Consider the following 26,657-nt stretch of genomic DNA (forward strand, 5'->3'; position numbering starts at 1 on the left):
TAGTGCGGTTTCTGTGCAAGCATTAGTACTGATATTATACTAGTGCGGTTTCTGTGCAAGCATTAGTACTGATATTATACTAGTGCGGTTTCTGTGCAAGCATTAGTACTGATATTATACTAGTGCGGTTTCTGTGCAAGCATTAGTACTGATATTATACTAGTGCGGTTTCTGTGCAAGCATTAGTACTGATATTATACTAGTGCGGTTTCTGTGCAAGCAGTAGTACTGATATTATACTAGGGCGGTTTCTGTGCAAGCATTAGTACTGATATTATACTAGTGCGGTTTCTGTGCAAGCATTAGTACTGATATTATACTAGTACGGTTTCTGTGCAAGCAGTAGTACTGATATTATACTAGTGCGGTTTCTGTGCAAGCATTAGTACTGATATTATACTAGGGCGGTTTCTGTGCAAGCATTAGTACTGATATTATACTAGGGCGGTTTCTGTGCAAGCATTAGTACTGATATTATACTAGTGCGGTTTCTGTGCAAGCAGTAGTACTGATATTATACTAGTGCGGTTTCTGTGCAAGCATTAGTACTGATATTATACTAGTGCGGTTTCTGTGCAAGCATTAGTACTGATATTATACTAGTGCGGTTTCTGTGCAAGCATTAGTACTGATATTATACTAGTGCGGTTTCTGTGCAAGCATTAGTACTGATATTATACTAGGGCGGTTTCTGTGCAAGCATTAGTACTGATATTATACTAGGGCGGTTTCTGTGCAAGCATTAGTACTGATATTATACTAGTGCGGTTTCTGTGCAAGCAGTAGTACTGATATTATACTAGTGCGGTTTCTGTGCAAGCAGTAGTACTGATATTATACTAGGGCGGTTTCTGTGCAAGCAGTAGTACTGATATTATACTAGGGCGGTTTCTGTGCAAGCATTAGTACTGATATTATACTAGTACGGTTTCTGTGCAAGCAGTAGTACTGATATTATACTAGTGCGGTTTCTGTGCAAGCAGTAGTACTGATATTATACTAGTGCGGTTTCTGTGCAAGCAGTAGTACTGATATTATACTAGGGCGGTTTCTGTGCAAGCAGTAGTACTGATATTATACTAGGGCGGTTTCTGTGCAAGCATTAGTACTGATATTATACTAGTGCGGTTTCTGTGCAAGCAGTAGTACTGATATTATACTAGGGCGGTTTCTGTGCAAGCAGTAGTACTGATATTATACTAGTGCGGTTTCTGTGCAAGCAGTAGTACTGATATTATACTAGTGCGGTTTCTGTGCAAGCAGTAGTACTGATATTATACTAGGGCGGTTTCTGTGCAAGCAGTATCTGTGCAACAACACTGGTATATTGTTGACTTGAAAATAATGGAACTTGTACAATCCATATATATATTAAGCTAAGCAATTAATTATTTGTTTAATATATAGGAAAGGTATACATGTCTTTGTCTCAGTTACTGCTATCCAGGCCCTCATCACAGCATTGCTTGCACATTTTATAACCATAAGTGTTATCTCATTTTGTCAGAGTTATCAGCTTGGTGATCTTTGTTGTGGCCATGGAGAACCTATGTTTCAGATGTTTGTGTTCTGTACAGTTTCATTATACAGATTAACCTTCATGTCAATCATACAAACCAAAGCGTTGTTTTCCTGTGATAACGTATCCTGTGTGTAGGACAAAAGTTAAATAATACAACAATGTGCTGATCTACTGGAAGCATTTGGTGATTTTAACATTAAAGGGACAGTTTAGTCGAAAATAAACTTTCATGATTCAGATAGGACATGTAATTTTAAACAACTTTCCAATTTATTTTTATCATCAATTTTGCTTTGTTCTCTTGGTATTCTTAGTTGAAAGCTAAACCTAGGTAGGCTCATGTGCTAATTTCTTAGCCCTTGAAGGCTGCCACTTTATCTGAATGCATTTTGAAATTTCTTCACAACTAGAGGGCGTTGGTTCATTTGTGCCATATAGATAACATTGTGCTCACGCCCGTGTGTTTTTTTTTTTAATAGGTTTGGTTCCAGAACCGACGCGCTAAATGGCGTAAACTGGAGAAAACGTCATTGAAGGGTGTAAAAAAGTCTTCCTCAATTGGGATGTCTCGTTCAGATGCTTCTATGCTCACAGTCACATCTTCAGCTGCTCATTCTCGGCCTGAAACTGTTGCCCTTACTGTAAATACAGGACCTCGCACTTATGCTGCCATGTCAGGAATCCGGAACGGGTGAGAGAACAGCATGAATGAGTTACTAAAATGAGCACAACTGCATTGTTGCTACTAGACTGTGTTAGGGTTATTAGCAGGATTTTGCTGTGGTATATGGTTGCCCCTTACGGTTACGATCTGAGTTTAGCGTGATAGAAACTACGTCATTTACATTTTTATAATAAATAAACAAAATCCTAATGACATAGAAGCAGAGATACTAGTACATAGAAACATAGATATTGACGGCAGATAAGAGCCATAGGCCCAGCAAGTCTGCCCGACCTTACCTAACAGTATAAACTTATCTAGTTCGTAGGATAGCCCTATGCTTGTCCCATGCATTTTTAAAGTCCCCCACAGTGTTTGTTGCTACCACCTCTTGAGGAAGTTTATTCCATAAATCAATCACTCTTTCTGTAAAGAAGTGCTTCCTCAAATTACTTCTGAATCTACTACCCTTTAGCTTGAGCTCATGACCCCTTGTTCTTGAATTTTCCATTTTATGTAAAATACCCACAGCCTCAGTTTTACTAAACCCTTTAATGTACTTGAAAGTTGCTATCATATCACCTCTTTCCCTTCTCTCCTCTAAGCTATACATATTTAGGTCATTGAGCCTATCCTGGTAAGTTTTATTTTTTAGACCATGTACCATTTTGGTAGCCCTCCTTTGCACAGATTCAAGTTTGTTAATATAATTCTGAAGATATGGTCTCCAGAACTGCACACAATACTCAAGATGAGGCCTAACTAATGATCTATAAAGTGGCATAAGAACCTTACTATTTCTGCTGCAAATACCTCTACCAATACATCCAAGCATTCTGCTAGCCTTACTCGCTGCATTACTACATTGTTTACTAAGTTTTAAATCATCTGAAATAATAATTCCCAAGTCCTGTTCCTCGTCTGTAACAGTCAGTAAAGTGTCATTGAGTCTGTAATTAACATTTGGATTTTTCTTCCCTAAATGCATTATTTTACACTTTGCTGTGTTAAACTTTAGACCCCAGTCATTTGTCCAATCCTCCAATTGTTGTATATCACTTCTCATTTTGTCTACCCCCCCTGGAACATCCACTCTGTTGCAAATTTTTGTATCATCTGCAAAGAGACATACTTTCCCCTGTAGCCCTTTGCTGATATCGCAGATAAATATGTTAAACAAAACAGGCCCCAGAACTGACCCCTGAGGAACACCACTAGTAACAGCCCCCTCTGCTGAATGAACTCCATTTACTAAGACACTTTGTTTTCTGTCCTTAAAGGGCCACTAAACCCAAAATCTTTCTTTCATGATTCAGATAGAGAATAGAAATTTAAACAACATTACAATTTACTTCCATTATTTATTTTGCTTCATTTTTTAAATATCCTTAGTTGAAGAAAAAGCAATGCACATGGTGAGCCAATCACACGATGCTTCTATGTGCAGCAACCAATCAGCAGCTAGTGAGCATATCTAGATATGCTTTTCATCAAAGAATATCAAGAGAATAAAACAAATTAGATAATATAAGTAAATTAGAAAGATGTTTAAAATTGCATTCTCTTTCTAAATCATAAAAGAAAAAATGTGGCTGGCATGTCCCTTTAAGCCAGCATTCCACCCAGTTCACAATTTTTGAATCTAGACCAAGGAGATATAGTTTGATATAGTACCTAGAAATAAGTACCAGAATGTATCATAAACTACTAATGTCTGTGCGAATATCCATGTTAATTATTGCTTAAAGTTACTGGCAGCCAAGAAGTAAAAGACTCAGAGATCCTAAGTAATTGGATCTGGTTATTTTTGGCAATTAAAAAAATACCACTGAAAGTGTCTTGTCTTTTGGTGTTAATGCACCACGTGCATCAGTGTTTATACAGACTTAAATGGGCGCTCTGGTGTATCCATCCTGGCTCTAGTTTGGAATGACAGAGAGAGTATCTATAGTTTATGCCCCTTTTTATATAGTATGTTCCATCTAAATGATGATTTTCAAAATATATTATATATCTATATAATTTGTTTTTTAATACATGTTCTTGTTGTGAATAAATCCTGCTGGCATAAGTGTCCTTGTCAGCTAATGAGCATTTTATAGGAAGTACACACTGATACTGTTGCATTTGCTTTAATTTAAATGCAAGCCTTTATTTTTCTGTTTTAACTAAATAACTTTTGCTTTTCATTTACTAGGGAAATGCAAATTATTACCAGAGAACATTTAATGAAATATACAGACAAAAGATACATTTGGAAGCCTTAGAGTTTTAAAGTACAGCATTGTAACTGATTATGACTAATAACACTGGTTACTGTAGGAATTGCACATGTTCCACGTTACTGTATAATATTACTTAAAGAAACACCCTCCCCCCTTAAAGTGGTTGCACACCTGTTTAAAGTCAGCTCCACAACAGTGCTGTACTACTGGGAGCTAGCTGTTCACATCTGGTGAGCCAGAGACAAGGGATGTGTGCAGCCACCAATCAGCAGCTAGTTGCCAGTAGTGCTTTGCTACACCCAAGCCTACCTAGGTATTTTTTTTCCAACAAAAGATACCAAGAGAACAAAGTAAATGTTATAAGCGTAATGTCTCTAAAAATTGCACGTTCTATCTGATTCATGAAAGTTTTAATTGTGATTTCCATGTCTTTCTTTAAGAACATTCCTATCGGAAGTAACTGTATTATAAGCTGTATCACCCAGACATTTTTACAGGTTTACAAAGTAAATAGAAGTATTTCCTATTACTGAACCGCTCTGACAGTAACCTACTCAACATGTACCTTGTATGACACAGGGTCTCTCGAGATGTCAATATCTGTATATTTTGCTCTTCTCTATGCAGAATAGAATATGTTTTGAGTACAGTGTCCCTTATAAATAGTAAGAAGTGAATACAGCGCCAACAAGAGGCCAAGGGATAAATATACTCACAGAGAGATAAAAGAAGATTATTTAATGAACCATGTAAAAAATGTAAAAAACACATATAGATAAAATTACAAAAACAGGAATATCTTGCAGAAGCGGCTAAAGCTGATAATTACAATAAAAACAGAGATAATCACAGGTGATCAGTGTGAGTGGTACACCAGATTAAGAGTGTAAACTAGTGAAACAGAATAAGCCTAAGTACAACTATAACAAGTGCATCAAGCAAGAAATTAATAAACAATAGTACAAACAATAATGTTCAAAAAATAGTGTGTCAAAAAAATAGAAAAATGCACTGCAGTGCAAAAAGAGGGTCAAATAGTAAGTGAGTGCAAATGGATATAACAAATGCTAGCTACTAATCCAGTGAGGTAAAGATATAATAAAATACACAATATGCAATAACATAAAAAATATATTCCAAAAAAGTGTTCCAAAAAGTTGATCAACAAATGTTAGTGAAGAACAAAAATAAGTCAATCAAAACCAAAAAATGGAAAAAAAAATAAAATAAAATGGGTGATGAAAAACAAGGTGAAAGTGAGGAAATTGGTTCCTTCAAAATTAGTTACTTTAACAGACCTAAATTCCTGAGTGTGGTAGCTGATTGAATCCTAGCACCTGTCAGCTGCTCCTATGGTATCCTAAAAAGTGTCCCTGAAAAAAAGAAATTCACAACATAGTGTATCCAATATGAGAATGAAGTAAAGATTAAAATAATGCTTACCAATATGTCAACGCGTTTCTGCCCTCAAAAAAGGGCCTTTCTCAAGAGAGAGGCCCTTTTTTTCACCTTCTTTTTCATCACCCATTTTTTTTTTTTTTTCATTTTTTGGTTTTGATTGACTTATTTTTGTTCTTCACTAACATTTGTTGATCAACTTTTTGGAACACTTTTTTGGAATATATTTTTTATGTTATTGCATATTGTGTATTTAATTATATCTTTACCTCACTGGATTAGTAGCTAGCATTTGTTATATCCATTTGCACTCACTTACTATTTCACCCTCTTTTTGCACTGCAGTGCATTTTTCTATTTTTTTGACACACTATTTTTTGAACATTATTGTTTGTACTATTGTTTATTAATTTCTTGCTTGATGCACTTGTTATAGTTGTACTTAGGCTTATTCTGTGTCACTAGTTTACACTCTTACTCTGGTGTACCACTCACACTGATCACCTGTGATTATCTCTGTTTTTATTGTAATTATCAGCTTTAGCCGCTCCTGCAAGATATTCCTGTTTTTGTAATTTTATCTATATGTGTTTTTTACATTTTTTACTGATGCTTTTTAACATGGTTCATTAAATAATCTTCTTTTATCTCTCTGTGAGTATATTTATCCCTTGGCCTCTTGTTGGCGCTGTATTCACTTCTTACTATTTGTGCATATTTTTTGGAGGTTGGTTAGGATCTCTGTTTGGATACAGCTTGGGGATTACCTTAGCGCTTGTACACTACCCCCTTTTTCACTACAGTGTCCCTTATACACAGAGGTGACCGATCTGAAACCCTTGTGCATATACTGCAGATTACTTCATACAGTATTTATTTATGTCTATCTCTTGCCCTATTCCACAGAACGTCTCTGCTCCCTAGGTCACTGTTCCAGGCATCTCAGTCCTGCGACGGGAACTCACAGCTCAGCACCTCCTGTGGCTCAAACAGCTCCAACTCAGGTCAGAAGCAAGTACAGGGCAAGATGATATTTGTAATTGAATTATGTCACAGTTTTCCTAGAATTCATATTTATAGTATAGAGATTGTGACAATCAAGTGTAAGATGTTTTAGGAAAATGTTTAACCCACTCGATAAGTAGAGAGAGAGAGATACATACACACATATATACACATAATATATATATATATATATATATATATATATATATATATATATATATATATATATATATATATATATATATATATATATATATATATATATATATATATATATATATATATATATATATATATATATATATATATATATATATATATATATATATATACACACACACACACATACACATAATATATATATATATATACACACACACACACACACACACACACACACACACACACACACACACACACACACACACATATATATATATATATATACAGGGAGTGCAGAATTATTAGGCAAATTAGTATTTTGATCACATCATCCTCTTTATGCATGTTGTCTTACTCCAAGCTGTATAGGCTCGAAAGCCTACTACCAATTAAGCATATTAGGTGATGTGCATCTCTGTAATGAGAAGGGGTGTGGTCTAATGACATCAACACCCTATATCAGGTGTGCATAATTATTAGGCAACTTCCTTTCCTTTGGCAAAATGGGTCAAAAGAAGGACTTGACAGGCTCAGAAAAGTCAAAAATAGTGAGATATCATGCAGAGGGATGCAGCACTCTTAAAATTGCAAAGCTTCTGAAGCGTGATCATCGAACAATCAAGCGTTTCATTCAAAATAGTCAACAGGGTCGCAAGAAGCGTGTGGAAAAACCAAGGCGCAAAATAACTGCCCATGAACTGAGAAAAGTCAAGCGTGCAGCTGCCAAGATGCCACTTGCCACCAGTTTGGCCATATTTCAGAGCTGCAACATCACTGGAGTGCCCAAAAGCACAAGGTGTGCAATACTCAGAGACATGGCCAAGGTAAGAAAGGCTGAAAGACGACCACCACTGAACAAGACACACAAGCTGAAACGTCAAGACTGGGCCAAGAAATATCTCAAGACTGATTTTTCTAAGGTTTTATGGACTGATGAAATGAGAGTGAGTCTTGATGGGCCAGATGGATGGGCCCGTGGCTGGATTGGTAAAGGGCAGAGAGCTCCAGTCCGACTCAGACGCCAGCAAGGTGGAGGTGGAGTACTGGTTTGGGCTGGTATCATCAAAGATGAGCTTGTGGGGCCTTTTCGGGTTGAGGATGGAGTCAAGCTCAACTCCCAGTCCTACTGCCAGTTTCTGGAAGACACCTTCTTCAAGCAGTGGTACAGGAAGAAGTCTGCATCCTTCAAGAAAAACATGATTTTCATGCAGGACAATGCTCCATCACACGCGTCCAAGTACTCCACAGCGTGGCTGGCAAGAAAGGGTATAAAAGAAGAAAATCTAATGACATGGCCTCCTTGTTCACCTGATCTGAACCCCATTGAGAACCTGTGGTCCATCATCAAATGTGAGATTTACAAGGAGGGAAAACAGTACACCTCTCTGAACAGTGTCTGGGAGGATGTGGTTGCTGCTGCACGCAATGCTGATGGTGAACAGATCAAAACACTGACAGAATCCATGGATGGCAGGCTTTTGAGTGTCCTTGCAAAGAAAGGTGGCTATATTGGTCACTGATTTGTTTTTGTTTTGTTTTTGAATGTCAGAAATGTATATTTGTGAATGTTGAGATGTTATATTGGTTTCACTGGTAAAAATAAATAATTGAAATGGGTATATATTTGTTTTTTGTTAAGTTGCCTAATAATTATGCACAGTAATAGTCACCTGCACACACAGATATCCCCCTAAAATAGCTATAACTAAAAACAAACTAAAAACTACTTCCAAAACTATTCAGCTTTGATATTAATGAGTTTTTTGGGTTCATTGAGAACATGGTTGTTGTTCAATAATAAAATTAATCCTCAAAAATACAACTTGCCTAATAATTCTGCACTCCCTGTGTGTGTGTGTGTATATATATCCACACACACATCCACACACACACACACACACTAATGGATACGTCTCCTCTGTGTCTTTGGCCTACTGAACCAGCAGACCTTTCTATCTCCTGCTTTATTCATTCTCAGTTGAGTGTCATTTCTCTATTCTATTTCTCAATGTCTTCCTATAATTAGAAGTTAATTTACCAAAAACCTATGTTCAACCTTCTGACTGTGATGGACAAAGGAAAGAGTCATGGGACTCGCCAGCTAAACTATTTCAGCGTCAAGTTATTTCCTGTCTATCAGTCCTAGGGGGAACAAACTCATTTGATGAAAGCTAAAACAGATATGGATAAGGATCACTGACTGCTCCCTGCACACACAAAATCTCATCTTTTCTAATATTTGCTGATATTTGTTCTGGATGACTTTCCTGTTTTATTTTTGTGTACAAATAACGTTTAGATTTAAGTCAAAGGAAACCGGAATATTATATGTGCTGTCACTTATGGACGTTGTGAAACGGAATATTGGGATGTGGCAGTCCTACATTTGGTCCAAACTCCCTGAATGGGGGACAATAAAGTGTGTGTATGTGTGTGTATGTATGTATATATATATATATATTACACACCTTCACAAACTTCTCTGCTTTAGTCATTCCAAATATTTATAAGAATAATGAAGCCACAGCTCCTTCTTCTGCAAACATCATGTGTTTATTCCAACGTATCGGCCCCCATTTGGGCCTTTGTCAAGGTTACAAACATTTCCCATAATCCCCTTCCTTACATACCCCTCAACCCTTAATTACATTCAATACCACACCCACAGATAAATACTAAACTGTGCCATCTAATGGTCATGAAATATACAAAATGACCATTATATGCTGCAGTATATGATATATCTGTGGGTGTGGTATTGAATGTAATTAAGGGTTGATGGGTTTATACGGAAGGGGATTATGGGAAATGTTTGTAACCTTGACAAAGGCAAGAAATCGGGGCTGAGACGTTGGAATAAACACATAATGTTTGCAAAAGAATATATACATACATATTATTTATATACATTTAGTTACATATATTTACATACAAAATTCATGTTTTAAAGGTATTTAAACCTAACACAGTGTTAGCACAATTTACAACATTTTTGATTAATTAATAAATCACTTGAAAATGCTGTTGATTGTTAATTTATGCTCTAAGCACTCACTTTGCAGTATGTTCAGCAATTTTTGGCATTTTGCAGCATACTTAATAATAACAGTTATTTGTAGAGTGCCAACAGATTCTGCAGCGCTATAAACATAGTTGGTATACAGGATAACATTTTATAGGGATCAGATGGTTAGAGGGCCCTGTCGAGAGTTGCACTTTTGTATTCGGCTCTTATGAAGGCGATCTACAAACAGCTGGGCTCATAGGCTTACATTCTAAGGGGTTCAAGGGGAAAGTGATGGAGTTAAGAAAGGTTAGTGTTGGTTGAATGCATACCTGAAGAGTAGAGTCTTTAGGGAGCGCTTGAAGCTGTTAAAACTAGGGGAGAGTCTTGTGGAGCGAGGCAGGGAGTTCCACAGGATGGGTGCCAGTCTGGAGAAGTCCTGTAAATGGGAATGTGAGGAAGTAACGAGAGGAGGAGAGGAGGAGATTGTGAGCAGAGCAAAGGGGGTGGGAGGGAGAGTATCTGGAGACAAGGTCTGAAATGTAGAGGGGAGCAGTGCAGTTGAGATCTTTATATGTCAGTGTGAGGATTTTGTGTTTAATCCTGGAGGCAAGAGGAAGCCAGTGAAGGGATTGGCAGAGAGGTGCAGCAGATGAAGAGCGATGTGTAAGGAAGATGAGCCTGGCAGAGGCATTCATTATGGATTGTAAAGGAGCTAGGCGGCAGCTAGGTAGACCAGAGAGGACGGAGTTGCAGTAGTCGAGACATGAAAGGATGAGAAGTGGATTAAAATCTTAGTTGTGTCTTGTGTAAGGAAATGACTAATTTTAGAGATGTCTTTAAGGTGGAAGTGGCAGGCTTTAGCCAAGGACTGAATGTGAGGAGTGAAGGAAAGGTCTGAGTCAAGTGTGACCCCAAGACATCGGGCATGCGGAGTAAGGGTAATGATGGAATTATCAACAGTTATAGAAAATTGGGGGGTGGAGATTTTGGAAGAAGGGGGAAAAATAAGGAGTTCAGTTTTGGAGAGATTTACCTTAAGGTAGTGAGAGGACATCCAAGATGAGATATGAGAAAGACAGTTACTGACACGGGTTAGTAAGGAAGGAGGTAGTTCTGGTGCAGAGAGGAAGATTGGGTGTCATCGGCATACAAATGATATTGAAACCCGTGGGACTTTATTTTATTTTTTTTAAATATTTATTTTTCACATTTTCGTTCAATATATACAGAAAAGAAGATAAATAGCAAAATAGACATAAATTGTGGAGACGCAGCTCCCATTTGTTCTATCCTTATCTTGGAGACACAGCTCCAAATTTGAAAAGTAAACAATTTCTGAGCATAGTTTAATCAGTATAATATCTTGTTCTAAATTATACATTAGACTTTCTTTCCTATTGTAATTCCTATAAGTATTTTATCATACATCTTACAGACTTTTCAACAAAGAAACATGATTATGTCGTAGCTTTCAGGTTGTTTGCCACCTTCCATCTACAATCAACTTATCATTAGGTAGACCTTATCTTAAGATAAAAAAAAGAATACGATAGAGGAAGTTGGATCACGTTCTTATTAAGTTGGCTTCTCCCCTTCTCCCTTATCAATTCATAGCCATTCCTCTCTGAGCCTGCTCTCCATTATGTATGTGGTATTTTCAAACCTACTAATTAGTTCACTTTGTGTATCTCTATCCTGTATCTTAATCCAGAATTTCCATTTTTCAAAGAACTTTTCTACATTTACCTCCAGGTTATACCAAATATCATGTTGTTCAATCAGGAATTGTTTATGCACTACATTTTTTAAGGCATTCAATGATGGTGCCCGGTCATTCTTCCACCCTTTTAGGATGAGATTCCTACTTATTATAATTAACATTGAAAAAAAGAGTTTACAGTGTATAATTTCGTTTTTTTTTAAATTCAGAAATATAACATGATCTGCTTGTAATGTCAACTGTTCATTGCATATTTTGTTAGCCCAATATACTACCATTTTCCAAAATCTCTGTAATTTTGGGCACGCCCATAGGCAATGGATTAGATTAGCTTTAATTCTACTGCATTTTCCGCATTTATATCCCCCTTGGGCCTTCCGCCATTTGGACATTATTTCAGGTGTAATGTATGTCATCCATAAAATTTTAATATGTTGTTCGCGTAATGTTGCTGCTAACGTGGCCTTTTCTATCCTTCCTATACTTTTTAAGATAATCTGTGAGTTTAGGTCGGGAAAACACGTCTTTCCATTTTAATGTAATTTTTCCCACGTGTTTCTCATATTCTGTATGTTTTATGGTATTATATAATAGAGATATTGAGAATTTGTTATTTTTATATGCGTTATAAACTGGTGTCAGGGATAGATGATCCCATATTTTCCCATGCAATCTTATCAATTTCGAGCAGTAGTCTCTAATTTGTAGATATGCGTAAAAGTGTTCCTTCCTACATTGAAATTTATCCTGCATTTCCCTAAACTCTATAACCTTTGCATTATCTCCTTCTCTATTAATAATTTGTGTTACATTAATAAAGCCGTGTTCTTCCCATTCTATCCCAGTGTTTGTTAAGAATCCTAGTTGGAAATCTTGGTTTCCTCTAATTGAGAGAAATTGTGATACTGCAAATCTTATATTCAGCTTATTGCATATTTTGTGCCATGCTATTATTGAATCTTTAAATAAATTAACTCTCTTAATATATATGGGAAGTTTATTAATTTCTAAATGGACTATATTCTTTAAATACAAGGGTTTAACTATTTGAGATTCTATGTCCAGTATAGTAAAATGCCCTATATCTAAAAGCCAATCTATAGCAATTTTCCCTACTGCCACTAGGTTATATAGAGTAATATCAGGTAGGGCCATTCCCATTCGACTCTTTGGGAGTGCTAATTTCCCATGGTTTATCCTTACTTTCTTTTTCCCCCATAAATATACTTTCATGGATGTACTTATTTTCTTCCTTTCTGTACTTTTCAAAAGCAGAGGAATATTTTGAAAAATATATAATAAACGTGGTAGTGCTACCATTTTTAATAGATTTATCTTCCCATATAGAGATAGGGGGAGGGTTTCCCAATGTTTAAGAGTTTCAGAAATTTTTTTAACAGCTTCTTTTATATTTAATTCATATATTTCCTCCGGATCTACTGAAAATTTTAGGCCCAGATAAGTTAGAGTATATTTTACTACTTTAAAAGTTTGAATATCTGAGTCTTTTTTTTGTGTGCACCCATAGTACTTCTGATTTATTTTTGTTAATTTTATAACCAGAAAATGCTCCGAATTCTTCCACTATTTGGCATATTAATTTAAAATTTCTTTGGGATTGTTTGGTAAAAATTAGCAGATCATCTGCATAAACCGCTAATTTAATTTCCTTCCCTCGTATACTTATTCCTGGGATCTTAGATCTAAGTATATTGAGGAGTGGTTCCAGGGCTAGATTAAAGATTAGGGGGGACAAGGGACATCCTTGTCGAGTCCATCTTAAGAGTGGAAAGAACTTCGTTTTATCTTTGTTTATAATTAGAGTAGCTTGGGATTTTTTATATAATAATTCGATCATGTTATAAGAGTTTCCAGAGAATCCAAATGTATCTAGTGTTGTGAATATATGGTCCCAAACTATAGAATCAAAGGCTTTATGCGCATCCAGCGCTATTATAGAAAGGTCTTCTTCACTTATTTTCTTATTATATTTTTTATTGTACCAAACATCTGCCAGTGTTATATACAATTTCCTTAGATTAGTGTTGGATGAGCGTCCTTTCATAAAACCTGTTTGGTCCTGATGAACCACCTCCCCGAGTATTGCTTGTATTCTTTTAGCTATGATACTTGTAATTAACTTATAATCAGTATTTAATAATGATATTGGTCTATAAGACTCTATTAATTGTGGATCTTTTACTGGTTTTGGTATAATAATTATTGAGGATTCATTAAAATCTGTAGAAGGCATAAGTTGCCCAGTCCAGAATCCATTGAGTAGTAATGTTATTGTGGGTGTAATTTCTTCAACCAGTATTTTATAGAATTCGGGGGGTAGTCCATCAGGACCAGCAGCCTTATTATTAGCTAGATTTTTAATAGTTTGTGCCACTTCCTCCTCAGAAATCGTTTCATTAAGTTTGTTTAACTGGGTTGTATTAATTTTTGAGACCGTTACTGTTCTCCAAAACTGCTCTTTTATGTTTTCGTCTATAGGAAATGATGAATATAGCTTTGAAAAATATTCATAAAATATTTCTTGGATCTCTTTAAGATCGGTTATGATCCTACTCCCCACTTTAAGCCCAGATATAAACTTACTTTTCTTTTGATTATTATTTATTTGGGCCAGAAATCTTCCGGCTTTATTACCAAATCTGTAAAATTTAGCGCATCTTTTCATATCATCCTTAATTTCATTTTGAATAAAAAAATTATCCCTATTCTGTTTTGCCATCACATATTTTTCCCAATTAACTTTTGATCTTTTATCCAAAAATTTTGTATATGCATTAGTTAAGGCCTTGGTTACTTGTTGTTTCTTATAATTTAATTTCTTTTTCATCTTAATTACAAAAGAAGTAATCTCTCCCCTAAGTACTGCTTTCGCAGTGTTCCAGTATATATTGGTTTTATTCCAATAATTATTGTTAAATCTGTCGTACTCCTTCCACTTTTCTTTCAGAAAACTTATACATTTAGGATTATTTAATAAGTATTTTGGAAAGAAAAATAAACCTGGGTGTTTTATAGGGGGTGTGTTAAAGGTGATGCTAATAGGGGCGTGGTCTGATAGTGTAATTTGCTCTATCTTAGCCTCTTGTATTGGGTTAATCAAACTTTCTGATATTAGAAAAATATCTATTCTTGAAAGGGAATGTTTAGTTTTAGAAAGACATGTGTATTCCCTACCATCTGGGTTCTTTATCCTCCAGATATCCTGTACGTTTAAGTCTTTTTTTCAAGTTTTTAAGTATTATACTTTCCCTTTTCCTTTTAGCCCCCATGTGCCTTTGATCTCTCAGATTCTTTATTTTACTTTTCCCATTTTCTTTCTGTCTGTCTAGGAGTAAGTTTGGGGTAAGGTTAAAATCCCCTCCGATTATTAGTCTTTTATCTGAATAGATCATCAATTGATCTCTTATCTTCCCCCAGAATTCTGGATCCTCACTGTTAGGGCCGTATATATTACATAGTATATATTCATTTCCTTGGATCATAGCTAACAATATAATATACCTCTCCTCCTTGTCTAGTATTATATTACTAATAGTATAATCCAATGTTTTGCTAAATAAAATAGCTACTCCTTTTTTCCTTGAGCTACATGGAGTAAAGATTACTTCCTTTATCCAGCCCCCCTTTAATTTAGCTGCTTCCTCGCTTTTTAAATGTGTTTCTTGGAGGAACACTATCTGGGCACCTAGTTTCTTTGCATGTTTTAGTACAGATTTCCTTTTAATAGGTGACGTAATTCCACCTATATTCCATGATATGATTTTAAGAGACATTTTATTTTATTTAAGTGTACATTTAAAAATAAACCTTCCTTTAATCTTGGGCGTCTAGCCCGATAATAAAACAAACATTCCTGCTTCAGAAAGTAAGAACCCAGAAAGCGAGCCCACTGCCTGCCTGTACCCGCTTGTAGGACCCTTTGTTTATTGTCTATCTTCATTTTATGCTTTCCCATTGGCATGGTTCTTTTCTAAAAAAAATGTAACTTCTGCCTCCTCTGTAAACAGTTTGTTGCCCTCTTTCAGTTGTATATTTATCTTTGCTGGATATAGTAACTTGGCTTTCCAGCCCAATTGTATAAGCTTTGTGCAATAAGGTGCCATAATGCGTCTTTTGTTGGAGGTTTCAATCGAATAATCATTAAATAACAATAGTTTTTTCCCTTTATACATTAATTCATTATTTAGTTTCCTATAGGCATTAAACATTTTGATTTTATCCTGAAAGTTTAACATCTTCATGATAACTGCTCTATTAATATTCTCTCCTTGTGCTGTTTTTTTAACTGGGCCTATCCTGTGGATTCTTTCTACTATGTTTGCAGATTCAGTTCTATCTATTTTTAAAATGTGCAATAATTCGCCCTCTGCGAACTCCTTGAGCTCTCTATCTGTTATACTTTCTGGTAGGCCGATTATTCTAATGTTATTCCGCCTTGTGCGGTTCTCAAGGTCTTCCAGTTTTGCTTTAATTGCTTCAAGTTGTGTTGACATGTTTTGTGTTATTTTGTCCTTTTGTAGCTCTCTGTCCTCAATGTCTGATACCCTCTGTTCTACATGGCTAATCCTTGTCGCAAAGTGTTTAACTTCGTTAGAAAGTTCATTTATACTGTGCTGTATAGAATCAAATTTTGGAGAGAAGAGTGCATTTAATTGCTTAACTATGTCTCTGTTACTCGTGTTTTGTGTAGTGTTTTCTTCTAAACCTTCCAAAACCTCTAGGTTAGATTTGTTTTTTTTATCTTGATTTTTGTTTCTAGCTGACATTGTGGGTGATTTTAGCTTATTTTTGGATATATATTTATCCATTAATCTGTGTATAAAATCTTGTGCATATATCTATGTGTGTATATTTAATTTGTGAAATAGCAAGTGTTTTTAAATATTACTAAAAAGTACTAAAGAGTGTTTTAGTGAGAGAAAAAAAAAAAAAGTGTCTCAGTGACTACCTATTACCCTTTTCTTCTCTTGTATTAATGTTATATCTCTTCTTTCTTTTGTTTTGAGTATTGTTTCAGAAAGCTACTTAAATTGATACCACCTTGTTAGACTCTTATGTGTATATTTTTCTTTATTATGTTCTAGGCACTGTTACTCAAGCAACTAGCTATCTTGCTCCTGTTGACTATTAGTTTCAGCTCAGTTTTCTATATGTAGTTATATCTGGTGCTTCTCTAATAAAAGGAAAGGCACAGACACGAGCAGGGAAAGCCCTGTTATCGGCATGCAGAATATTCAATAGTTTCCTTATTCAGATGTATACCTTTCCTTAGATAATCAGTTTATTCTTAGCTTTATAATTCTAGCAGCTACGTATCTTGCTATTATTAGCTGTTAGTTCCAGATAATTTATCTATATATAACTATGCTTAACAAGCTATATACAAGAAGCATATTAATCTAAGCAGGGGGATTAGAAGAAATATACCCCTCTACCACTGGTCAGATTCCCCCTTTATCCAGTCTAGATCTATTAAACCATGCATGCTAATGTATATATAGTTACAACCAAAATTGAAAACAACGTATAGCAATTATTCACAGTTATCATTCAGCAGTGTTTTATCAGCTTGTTCTTCGCACTAAATCACACTTATCTTTATGATTATTTTAGCAAAGTACAGACTAATGTCCCATCATATTATATTCAAAGAATCTGCTATTTCATGTTTTTAGAGGTAGGGAATTCTTATCCATATTTATTCCTCAGGCTTTATATTGCCTTTTTTCTTCATAGGTGATTATATAGTTCATCAAGTGGGGGTCCCTTCTTAATTAGATGTTATCTGCCTTTTATTCTTTAACCACTAGTCCGTCTTCTTATTTTACACCTCCAACTTCATTCCCTTCATCTTTAGCCTGACTTAATAGATAAGATATCTCAGGGTATTAGTCCAGTATTATTAGAGCATATACAGTGGAGTCTGGGCCCTACTTATAGCAGGTGCTTCCTGTTTGCCCTCAAGAAAGATACACCCATTTATCCTCCTGTTTAAAAGCTCCCCTTTCTTTTGTTTTTTTCTCTTTCCCCTTTCCTTTTCCAGGGTACAGACAGTATGTTCCTTTAAGATTTAACCACAGTTCTTGGGGGCCATTAGCTTGTTTCGTGTCTCTCCTGGTGCACAAAAATATATATAGTCAGATGCTTTTAAACCAGTGCCTTCCACTAAAATGAATGTGTGTGAGGGTTCTGAGCCCTACCTATAGCAGGTTATCCTTATTTTGTTCTTGGGATAGTACACCCAGCTAACCCTCTATTCATTTATTTCCCAGGCACATTTTATATTATGCGTGTCTCTTCTGCCCCCAACAATAGTGTAATAAAGAATTCAGGCTCACGCCCCTTAGGTACTTAGCTTATCTTCTTTGAAATAATTCCAGTTACTTCGTCTGTAATCCCGACGTTCCCAGCAGTGTTCCTGCACTGCTGTATTCCTTCTGTTCCTTTTAGCTTGACGGTGGGGGTTCTCACAGCTCCGGTATCACTCCAGCCAGTAACGTGCTGTTTTACCCGGGTTGTGTGCGGCCGTGGTACTCTGCGTTCACCAGTAGGCAGGCTAGTATCCTATAGCCCTTTTCCAGCAGGTATTCCCCTGGTGTGTAGTTCACCTGTAGCCGGATTTCCCCCGGCGGTATCTAGCTGCTTGCTAAGGAGTCTCGGCAGGAAACTTCAATCCGCCAAGAGGCTCCTTCCCTTAGCTTGGTGTCGCAGCGAGCTCTTAGCGCGGGCGTCTCTCTCAGCGTCCGCTCACGTGACCGCTCCCACCGGAAACCATTGCCATGCAAGTCTGTCAAAGGAGCCGTGGGACTTTATTAAGGAACCTAATGATGACGTATAGATTGAGAAGGGGACAGAGGACAGAGCCTTGAGGTACCCCAACAGAAAGGTAATGGGGCAGAGGATGCACTAAAGGTATGGTTAGATAGGAAGAGAACCACAAGATTGGAGGGTTTGGAGCAAAAGAGGGTGGTCAACAGTGTCAAAGGCTGCAGACGGATCAAGGAAAATAAGCAGAGAGAAGTGGCCTTTGAAATTTGGTGTAAGTAGGTCATTGGTAACCTTGACAATTGCTGTCTCTGTGGAGTGATGGGGATGAAATCCAGATTGTAGTGGGTCAAGAAGAGAGTATAGTGTAAGGAAATGGGATAGATGTGCATATACTAGCTTTTCAAGGAGCTTTGAGGCAAGAGGGAGTAGGGAAATAGGACGGTAGTTAGATGGGGAGGTTGGATCGAGGGAAGGTTTTTTGAGGATAGATGTGACCAGTGCATGTTTTAGAGATGAGGGAAATATACCAGTGCTGAGGGAGAGGTTGAAAATGTGTGTGAGTATGGGGGTGAGGGTAGAAGAGAGGGAGGGGAGTAGCTGTGAGAGGATAGGGTCAAGGGACAGGTAGTGAGGTGGGAGGACAGTATAAGGGCAGAAACTTCTTCCTCGGTAACTAGGGCGAAAGAGCTAAATTTAAGGGTATTTGGGTTTTGAATGATTGTGAGCTTTTGAGGGGGGTTGGAGATTGCTAGTAAGTTGAGAGGTGATTTCATTTCTGATGGAGTCAATTTTGTTATTAAAGTGGCTGTCAAAATCTTGAGCTGAGAGAGAAGTTGCATTAGGAGGTGGGGGTGGGCGGAGAAGAGTATTACAGAATTTGAAGTCCATCTCTATACAGGAAGTTTGACAATCTGTTTTCAGAAGTATTTTACAGGAAAATAATGCAAATGAATGTATAATACAGTGTTAATGTGAAAGTAACATTTTTAGTGCAGTGTCTCTTTAATAGGTTTGGCAGTAAAGCCTCTGGTTGGCTTTACTGTCCCCAGTTTTAGTATCTATACAAATAAATAGATGGGGAACATAGTAGCATGTGAGGTTTCATTACACAATTGTCCACTTGCAGATTTGGGAGTGACAGGAACAATTTAATGTATCACATCATGTCACCTTAAACAACGCTGTTATGCAAAACACCCAGGCTGGGTCAGTTTAATATTAAAAGCTGTCAATAGGTTGCGCTAATCGTTCTTCTCAGACCCAGACTGCACTGAGATTGGTTTGTTGTAGATTCATATGTGCGACTCCATATTGTATTCTTTTGCGGGAAAAGCTAATTTATTTAGTTTGTACCTTATCTATCTCGGGTAACCAGGAAATTAGGAGTCAATCAAGGACATGTTAGTTAATGATACATATAGGCACGAGGCTGCATATATGAATTATTATTATTATTATTATTATTATCATAGATTTGTTTTTTGAGTATGTAATTTTTGCATTACTGACACTAGATGACTGTGTCTTAACCTCTGCTAAGAGTTTAACATATACAGAAAGCCCTGCTCTCGAGCATCGCAGGGCATGGTTAGTCAGCCAATCAGGAGTGGTGTCCTCATGATTCTGCCAATCACTGGCTGTGTAAAGCTCAGGACCTACATGCATTGAGACGTTATCTGTATGCATAACACTTTTGCATGGATTAAAGTGAAGGTCAATTTAGATGAATCGGTGCCCGGTTTTTAATAAATCTATTAAAAGCAAGGGCACTTTAATTAATCAAAATTGACATTTCACTGACTTGTTTTCTTTAAATACAGTACTTATCTTTTAATCCTGACAGCCGCTCCAGCGATTCCTCCGCCCGTCGCAAGCCCTCTTCGCGGCTCCAAAATGACAAATCCGGATTCCTCCAATCACGGTGTTGCCTCAGGCCATGATTCTCCCTGGTGGGAAAGCCGTAAATGGAGGAAGCCGGATTCGTCATTTCTGACGAAGAGGCTACCAATGGCCAGGGGAATTGCTGGAGTGGCTGTATTTGAAGAAAACAAGTGAAATGTCAATTTTGATGAATTAAAGTGCCCTTGTTTTTAATAGGATTATTAAAAACCGGGCATCGATTTATCTAAATTGACCTTCACTTTAAACACAAAATGAGTCATGTAAACATTGCAAGAACCTAGTGATTTCAAGCACCTAATGTTTGCATTAGGATCTCAATTTCATTCTCATGAAAACCATTTAATTGGCAGGAATCCCTTTAAAATAAATATCCACAAATGTTTGTTGCTCATGCCATTAATTACTACGCTATTTGTAATCATGTTTTCATGCTGATCTTTCTCCTTTCTTAGGTTTGGGATCTCCCAGTGAAATTTGTCTCACCCCGTCCCAAGAATACCCTCCAACATTTCCCAGTCCACCACCGCTGCGTCGGGTTGGGCTCCCTATGTCTATGTCCTTCAACGCCAGCAGTCACATGGTCCCACTGATGCTGGATACTCCAGAAAGCACTTGTACCCCCCCTCCGTCATCTGATGGAGACATATTCTCCTACATGCAGGAGTATGTTGTGCATCTGAATGATTCATCAGAATGTTTAGAATCTTTCAGTTTTTTTGTAATGTTGTTTGATCAGTTTGTAATTGACTGATGTGTAGGGTCAGATCTCTTTATTTTGTTTGTGAGGCCACTAACCACATGGCTGAATGTTTTTTTTTTTTCTTTTAGATCCCCAAGTATGCAGGAGTCTGTGGGATCAATGAGATTTGGAGCTCAGTATTACCACCAGAGTAATCAGTCTGCCGGCTTTCAGATTAATCCGTACACTCAGTATTCCCAGTACCAGCGGCTGCCAGTGCATAGTCTCACACCAACCTCCCCAGAAGAAGGCCAGTATCTTGCTGTGCCAGGCAACAACTCGGGTGTGCTGACCTATGGGAGTTCTGGGGCATTTCTCCAGGGGCGACCAAATGGGCACATACTGCTGCAGCCAGGCACAGGTGAGTATTGCAAAGTCACAAATGTAAAATGTACAGCCCATACCAGCACATAAGTGTGTCCACTAGATGTTCTTAAACCCCCCCCCAAAAAAATTATTTTTATAGAAATGAAAAATTACATATTTTAAAGGGACAGTAAAGTAAAAATTAAACTTTCACAATTCAGATAGAGCAGCAAGTTTAAACAACTTTCCAATTTACTTCTGTTATCAAATTTGCTTTGTTCTCTTGGTATCTTTTATTGAAGAGTAAACTAGGTAGGCTCATAAGAGCTCAGGAGTGTGCATGTGTCTTTGATACTATGGCAGTAGTGTTATGCAACATTTGTAGCCCTGTATTACTATGTTGCAAATCACTGCTGCCATAGAGTACTAAATATATGTGCACACTCCTGAGCTTTTATGAGCCTATCTGGTTTTACTATTTAATTAAAGATACCAAGAGAATAAAGTAAATTTGATAATAGAAGTAAATTGTTGTTTATAATTGCTGTTCTATCTGAATCATGAAACTTTAATTTTGACGTTTCTTTTCCTTTAAAGATTCTTTTTACACTCCTTATCCACTCTTTTCCTTGGTCTAATATAATTATTATTTCTTTTTAAGAGCATACATAGAATACTGGTGTGTACACACTCGTGCTTTTCAAGCTAGGAGAACAGCACCGTGCACGTGCATGAGTTGCCAAACAGTGTTCTTAGTGCGACCGTTGTATATAAGCTTGATTTACAGGTACACACCAATCTGTGCTTGTCTATTCTCCAAGACTGCCATTGGGCAAGTGCATAAGGTACTGGAGGGTTTCTTTATATACAAAATAAATGTATTTTATATTGCAGTGTGTGTCGCAATGGTAGCCTCATTGTACGCTGCTACGTTTCATAAAGCACAATTTCTGATGTTTACGACTAGGGACGTCTGCCAATTATCAAGCTGTGATTATAGGGTTAAATGTGGTGCAGTGTTTTCAAAACATAAACCTGATGAGCAAAACTAATTACAGTTTATTCATCTGTCAATCTTGAACTTTGCCTGTTTAGCAGGAGGACTCGCCTTCCAAGCAGCACCGTGGAGTGATATGTACATACAAAGTGCACCCTTCCAATGTCAGCGGCCCCAGATTGGGGGGCCTCGCTTCTTTCCTGAGCAGACCCATTTTTCTCAACCTGGCCCTCGTATCTTGCAGCATACAAAAACTTTACAGGTGTCCCAGCCAGCCAATGAGCGAGAGAGCACATCCCGTGAGTGACTTACTACAACTGTTTTTATCTATTTATATGTAAAGTATTTTGGTATCTTGTCAGAATAAAAAATGTCCTACTAATTCCTGCTTAGAGAACTTTAGGTTCAGCGTTGTTTGTGTCATTACCAAGATATTTAATACAAATCACTGTGCAATAATTTAGGTGGAATACTTACTGGAGGGTCTCATTTATTTTTTTAATTGTGATATTACAACCCCACTGGACCATTAACTGATTATTTTTGTGACCAATTTCCTTGCTTCCTGTATAATGACAACAGCAGGGAATCTCACTGTGAATTCTTGCACATGCTCAGTAGTAGCTGGTGCTTCGGACATTAAAAGACAATGCACACTTTGATGATAGAAGTAAATTGCAAAGTTGTGGTGTTTGCTATTAGTCATGACATAGTATGTTTATATTTGTTGCTATAATTACTGTTACAAAGGCAGACTAACATTACAGGTTTTATATTAAAAAATATATTCATTAACACTTTAAAAAGCATGTTTTGTGTAACTTCACTTATTGCAAAGATATGTTATCTGTTTGTCTGTGGATGCTAGCAGCGACACGCTGCGGTGTGATATTTAGCTAGTTTTTATGCATAAAACAAACAATAGTGGATAAAATCCCCCTCTTGACTGTAAAGTAAAATTTACAGGGAGTGCAGAATTATTAGGCAAATGAGTATTTTGACCACATCATCCTCTTTATGCATGTTGTCTTACTCCAAGCTGTATAGGCTCGAAAGCCTACTACCAATTAAGCATATTAGGTGATGTGCATCTCTGTAATGAGAAGGGGTGTGGTCTAATGACATCAACACCCTATATCAGGTGTGCATAATTATTAGGCAACTTCCTTTCCTTTGGCAAAATGGGTCAAAAGAAGGACTTGACAGGCTCAGAAAAGTCAAAAATAGTGAGATATCTTGCAGAGGGATGCAGCACTCTTAAAATTGCAAAGCTTCTGAAGCGTGATCATCGAACAATCAAGCATTTCATTCAAAATAGTCAACAGGGTCGCAAGAAGCGTGTGGAAAAACCAAGGCGCAAAATAACTGCCCATGAACTGAGAAAAGTCAAGCATGCAGCTGCCAAGATGCCACTTGCCACCAGTTTGGCCATATTTCAGAGCTGCAACATCACTGGAGTGCCCAAAAGCACAAGGTGTGCAATACTCAGAGACATGGCCAAGGTAAGAAAGGCTGAAAGACGACCACCACTTAACAAAACACACAAGCTGAAACGTCAAGACTGGGCCAAGAAATATCTCAAGACTGATTTTTCTAAGGTTTTATGGACTGATGAAATGAGAGTGAGTCTTGATGGGCCAGATGGATGGGCCCGTGGCTGGATTGGTAAAGGGCAGAGAGCTCCAGTCCGACTCAGACGCCAGCAAGGTGGAGGTGGAGTACTGGTTTGGGCTGGTATCATCAAAGATGAGCTTGTGGGGCCTTTTCGGGTTGAGGATGGAGTCAAGCTCAACTCCCAGTCCTACTGCCAGTTTCTGGAAGACACCTTCTTCAAGCAGTGGTACAGGAAGAAGTCTGCATCCTTCAAGAAAAACATGATTTTCATGCAGGACAATGCTCCATCACACGCGTCCAAGTACTCCACAGCGTGGCTGGCAAGAAAGGGTATAAAAGAAGAAAATCTAATGACATGGCCTCCTTGTTCACCTGATCTGAACCCAATTGAGAACCTGTGGTCCATCATCAAATGTGATATTTACAAGGAGGGAAAACAGTACACCTCTCTGAACAGTGTCTGGGAGGCTGTGGTTGCTGCTGCACGCAATGTTGATGGTGAACAGATCAAAACGCTGACAGAATCCATGGATGGCAGGCTTTTGAGTGTCCTTGCAAAGAAAGGTGGCTATATTGGTCACTGATTTGTTTTTGTTTTGTTTTTGAATGTCAGAAATGTATATTTGTGAATGTTGAGATGTTATATTGGTTTCACTGGTAAAAATAAATAATTGAAATGGGTATTTATTTGTTTTTTGTTAAGTTGCCTAATAATTATGCACAGTAATAGTCACCTGCACACACAGATATCCCCCTAAAATAGCTATAACTAAAAACAAACTAAAAACTACTTCCAAAACTATTCAGCTTTGATATTAATGAGTTTTTTGGGTTCATTGAGAACATGGTTGTTGTTCAATAATAAAATTAATCCTCAAAAATACAACTTGCCTAATAATTCTGCACTCCCTGTAAACATCCATTATTCAGACAGAACATGTCATTTCCTTCTTAATATGAGAGTCCACGGCATCATTCCTTACTGTTGGGAAATACTGAACCTGATCACCAGGAGGAGGCAAAGACACCCCAGCCAAAGGCTTAAATACTCCTCCTACTTCCCTCATATTCCAGTCATTCTTTGCCTTTCGTCACAGGAGGTTGGCAGAGAAGTGTCAGAAGATTCGGAGTAGTTACTTAGGAGGGGTATCGAAATGGGACTGGAGTTTTAAATAGTCTTGTCAGCCTCTCAGTGAGAGCATTGGCTAATGTTAGAGTCTGGAGATGCAGGGAGAGCCTTTCTGCAAACTCATCCAGACTCGTATTAACAGCTCCTAAGCAATCAGTGTCGACGAGTTTCACTGTCTGCTTTCATCACTCAAGTCCATGTCGGGAGCAATGCTACTACACTGTCAAACTTGAGAGGCTGTGTATTCTGTTCCACGGCATAGATTCCGATAAGATCGTTTCATTTTTTTTTATACATATATGATAACACAAGAAGACAGGAACACAGTGTGGCTCCTTTTATCTGTTTGGAATCGAGGGTTAATATCTCTGGAGGGGGATTATTGAACAGGGGGGATTAATAACATTATTTTATTTTATTATGATTATGCTGCGATGTGTGAGATGTGGCTCAGGCAGCTATTGGAATGTACAGGTTTTTATTTTGTTTTTGGAAGCTGCGCAGCCTTAAAAGGCTTGGCGCATTTTATTCCTATAGCAGGGGCGGTCCTGCATTGCGCACCATGTGACCGGGTGTGATTACTCTGATTTCCTCTTTCCTGACCGTACGGTTTACCAGAGAAGAAGCGGTTTCTCTATTTGGCCTGGGTCATAGGAGGTGGTGAGTGCCCCAGCCATTGGGGTATAAAGGTGCAGTTTTATATTATCTATAGTCTGCTTTATAAGCGCAAGCTATGGAGGATTCTGATGCGTTAGAGGGTACTTCCTCTTTACCTAAGTCTAATACCTGTCTATATTGTGAGGAGGCCACGGTTTAACCGCCTTCTCAATTATGTTCCACATGCCTTGATAAAGTAAGCATGTCAAAGAAAGTGAATATGTTTGATACCACTGAGCCGTTCACCTCTGAGGAGTGTCTGTCCCGTGAGGTGCGCACCCTAGAGTCATCTCCTATTACACATGCAGTTTCCCGTAGCACTCCTAATCCTCCATCTGGAAGGGCCCTTTTACCGCTAGACTTTGCTGAGCAATTACAAATGGCAGTGTTTGCGGCCTTTAAAGCTTTACCTCGCCCCTGCTAAGCGAAAGTTTAAATATGGTTATCCTTCCCAGGGGTCATCTACTAGCTTATTGGATTTATCTGATACAAGATTATCTGATGATGAAGGCGCCTCTGTTACTTCCAAGGGTTCTCTTTCTGGGTCGCAATCTGCTTCCTCTAGGCCTCCAGCTGCGGAGGAAGCAGACTTTAGATTTAGGATTTTGCATTTACGCTTTCTGTTGAAGGAAGTTTTGGCTACGTTAGAGGTTCCAGATCCCAAATTGCCTGAGGAACCTTTTTGATTCCTAAATTAGATAAGGTCTACGAGGACAGGGTTGTACCACAAATTTTCCCGGTTCCCGTAAAGATGGCGAACATTATTAAGAATGAATCCCAGTCCCGGACTCTCAATTGGAGTTGTGAGGCTCCATCCCTAA

General features: G+C 37.6%; 1 protein-coding gene across 1 annotated transcript in view; it reads left to right on the forward strand.

Moving 5' to 3' along the window:
- The window catches only part of NOBOX (NOBOX oogenesis homeobox), a 61,527-nt gene that overhangs the window by 6,023 nt on the left and 28,847 nt on the right, over window positions 1-26,657 (forward strand). Inside the window, exons 3-7 of the mRNA XM_053693010.1 lie at window positions 2,002-2,213; window positions 6,716-6,813; window positions 20,847-21,062; window positions 21,216-21,494; window positions 22,538-22,735. Of these exons, the coding sequence (XP_053548985.1) occupies window positions 2,002-2,213; window positions 6,716-6,813; window positions 20,847-21,062; window positions 21,216-21,494; window positions 22,538-22,735 (1,003 nt within the window). The remainder of the gene's footprint in view (window positions 1-2,001; window positions 2,214-6,715; window positions 6,814-20,846; window positions 21,063-21,215; window positions 21,495-22,537; window positions 22,736-26,657) is intronic.

Source organism: Bombina bombina, chromosome 9 (assembly GCF_027579735.1).
Source record: "Bombina bombina isolate aBomBom1 chromosome 9, aBomBom1.pri, whole genome shotgun sequence".
Taxonomy (NCBI): Eukaryota; Metazoa; Chordata; class Amphibia; order Anura; family Bombinatoridae; genus Bombina; species Bombina bombina.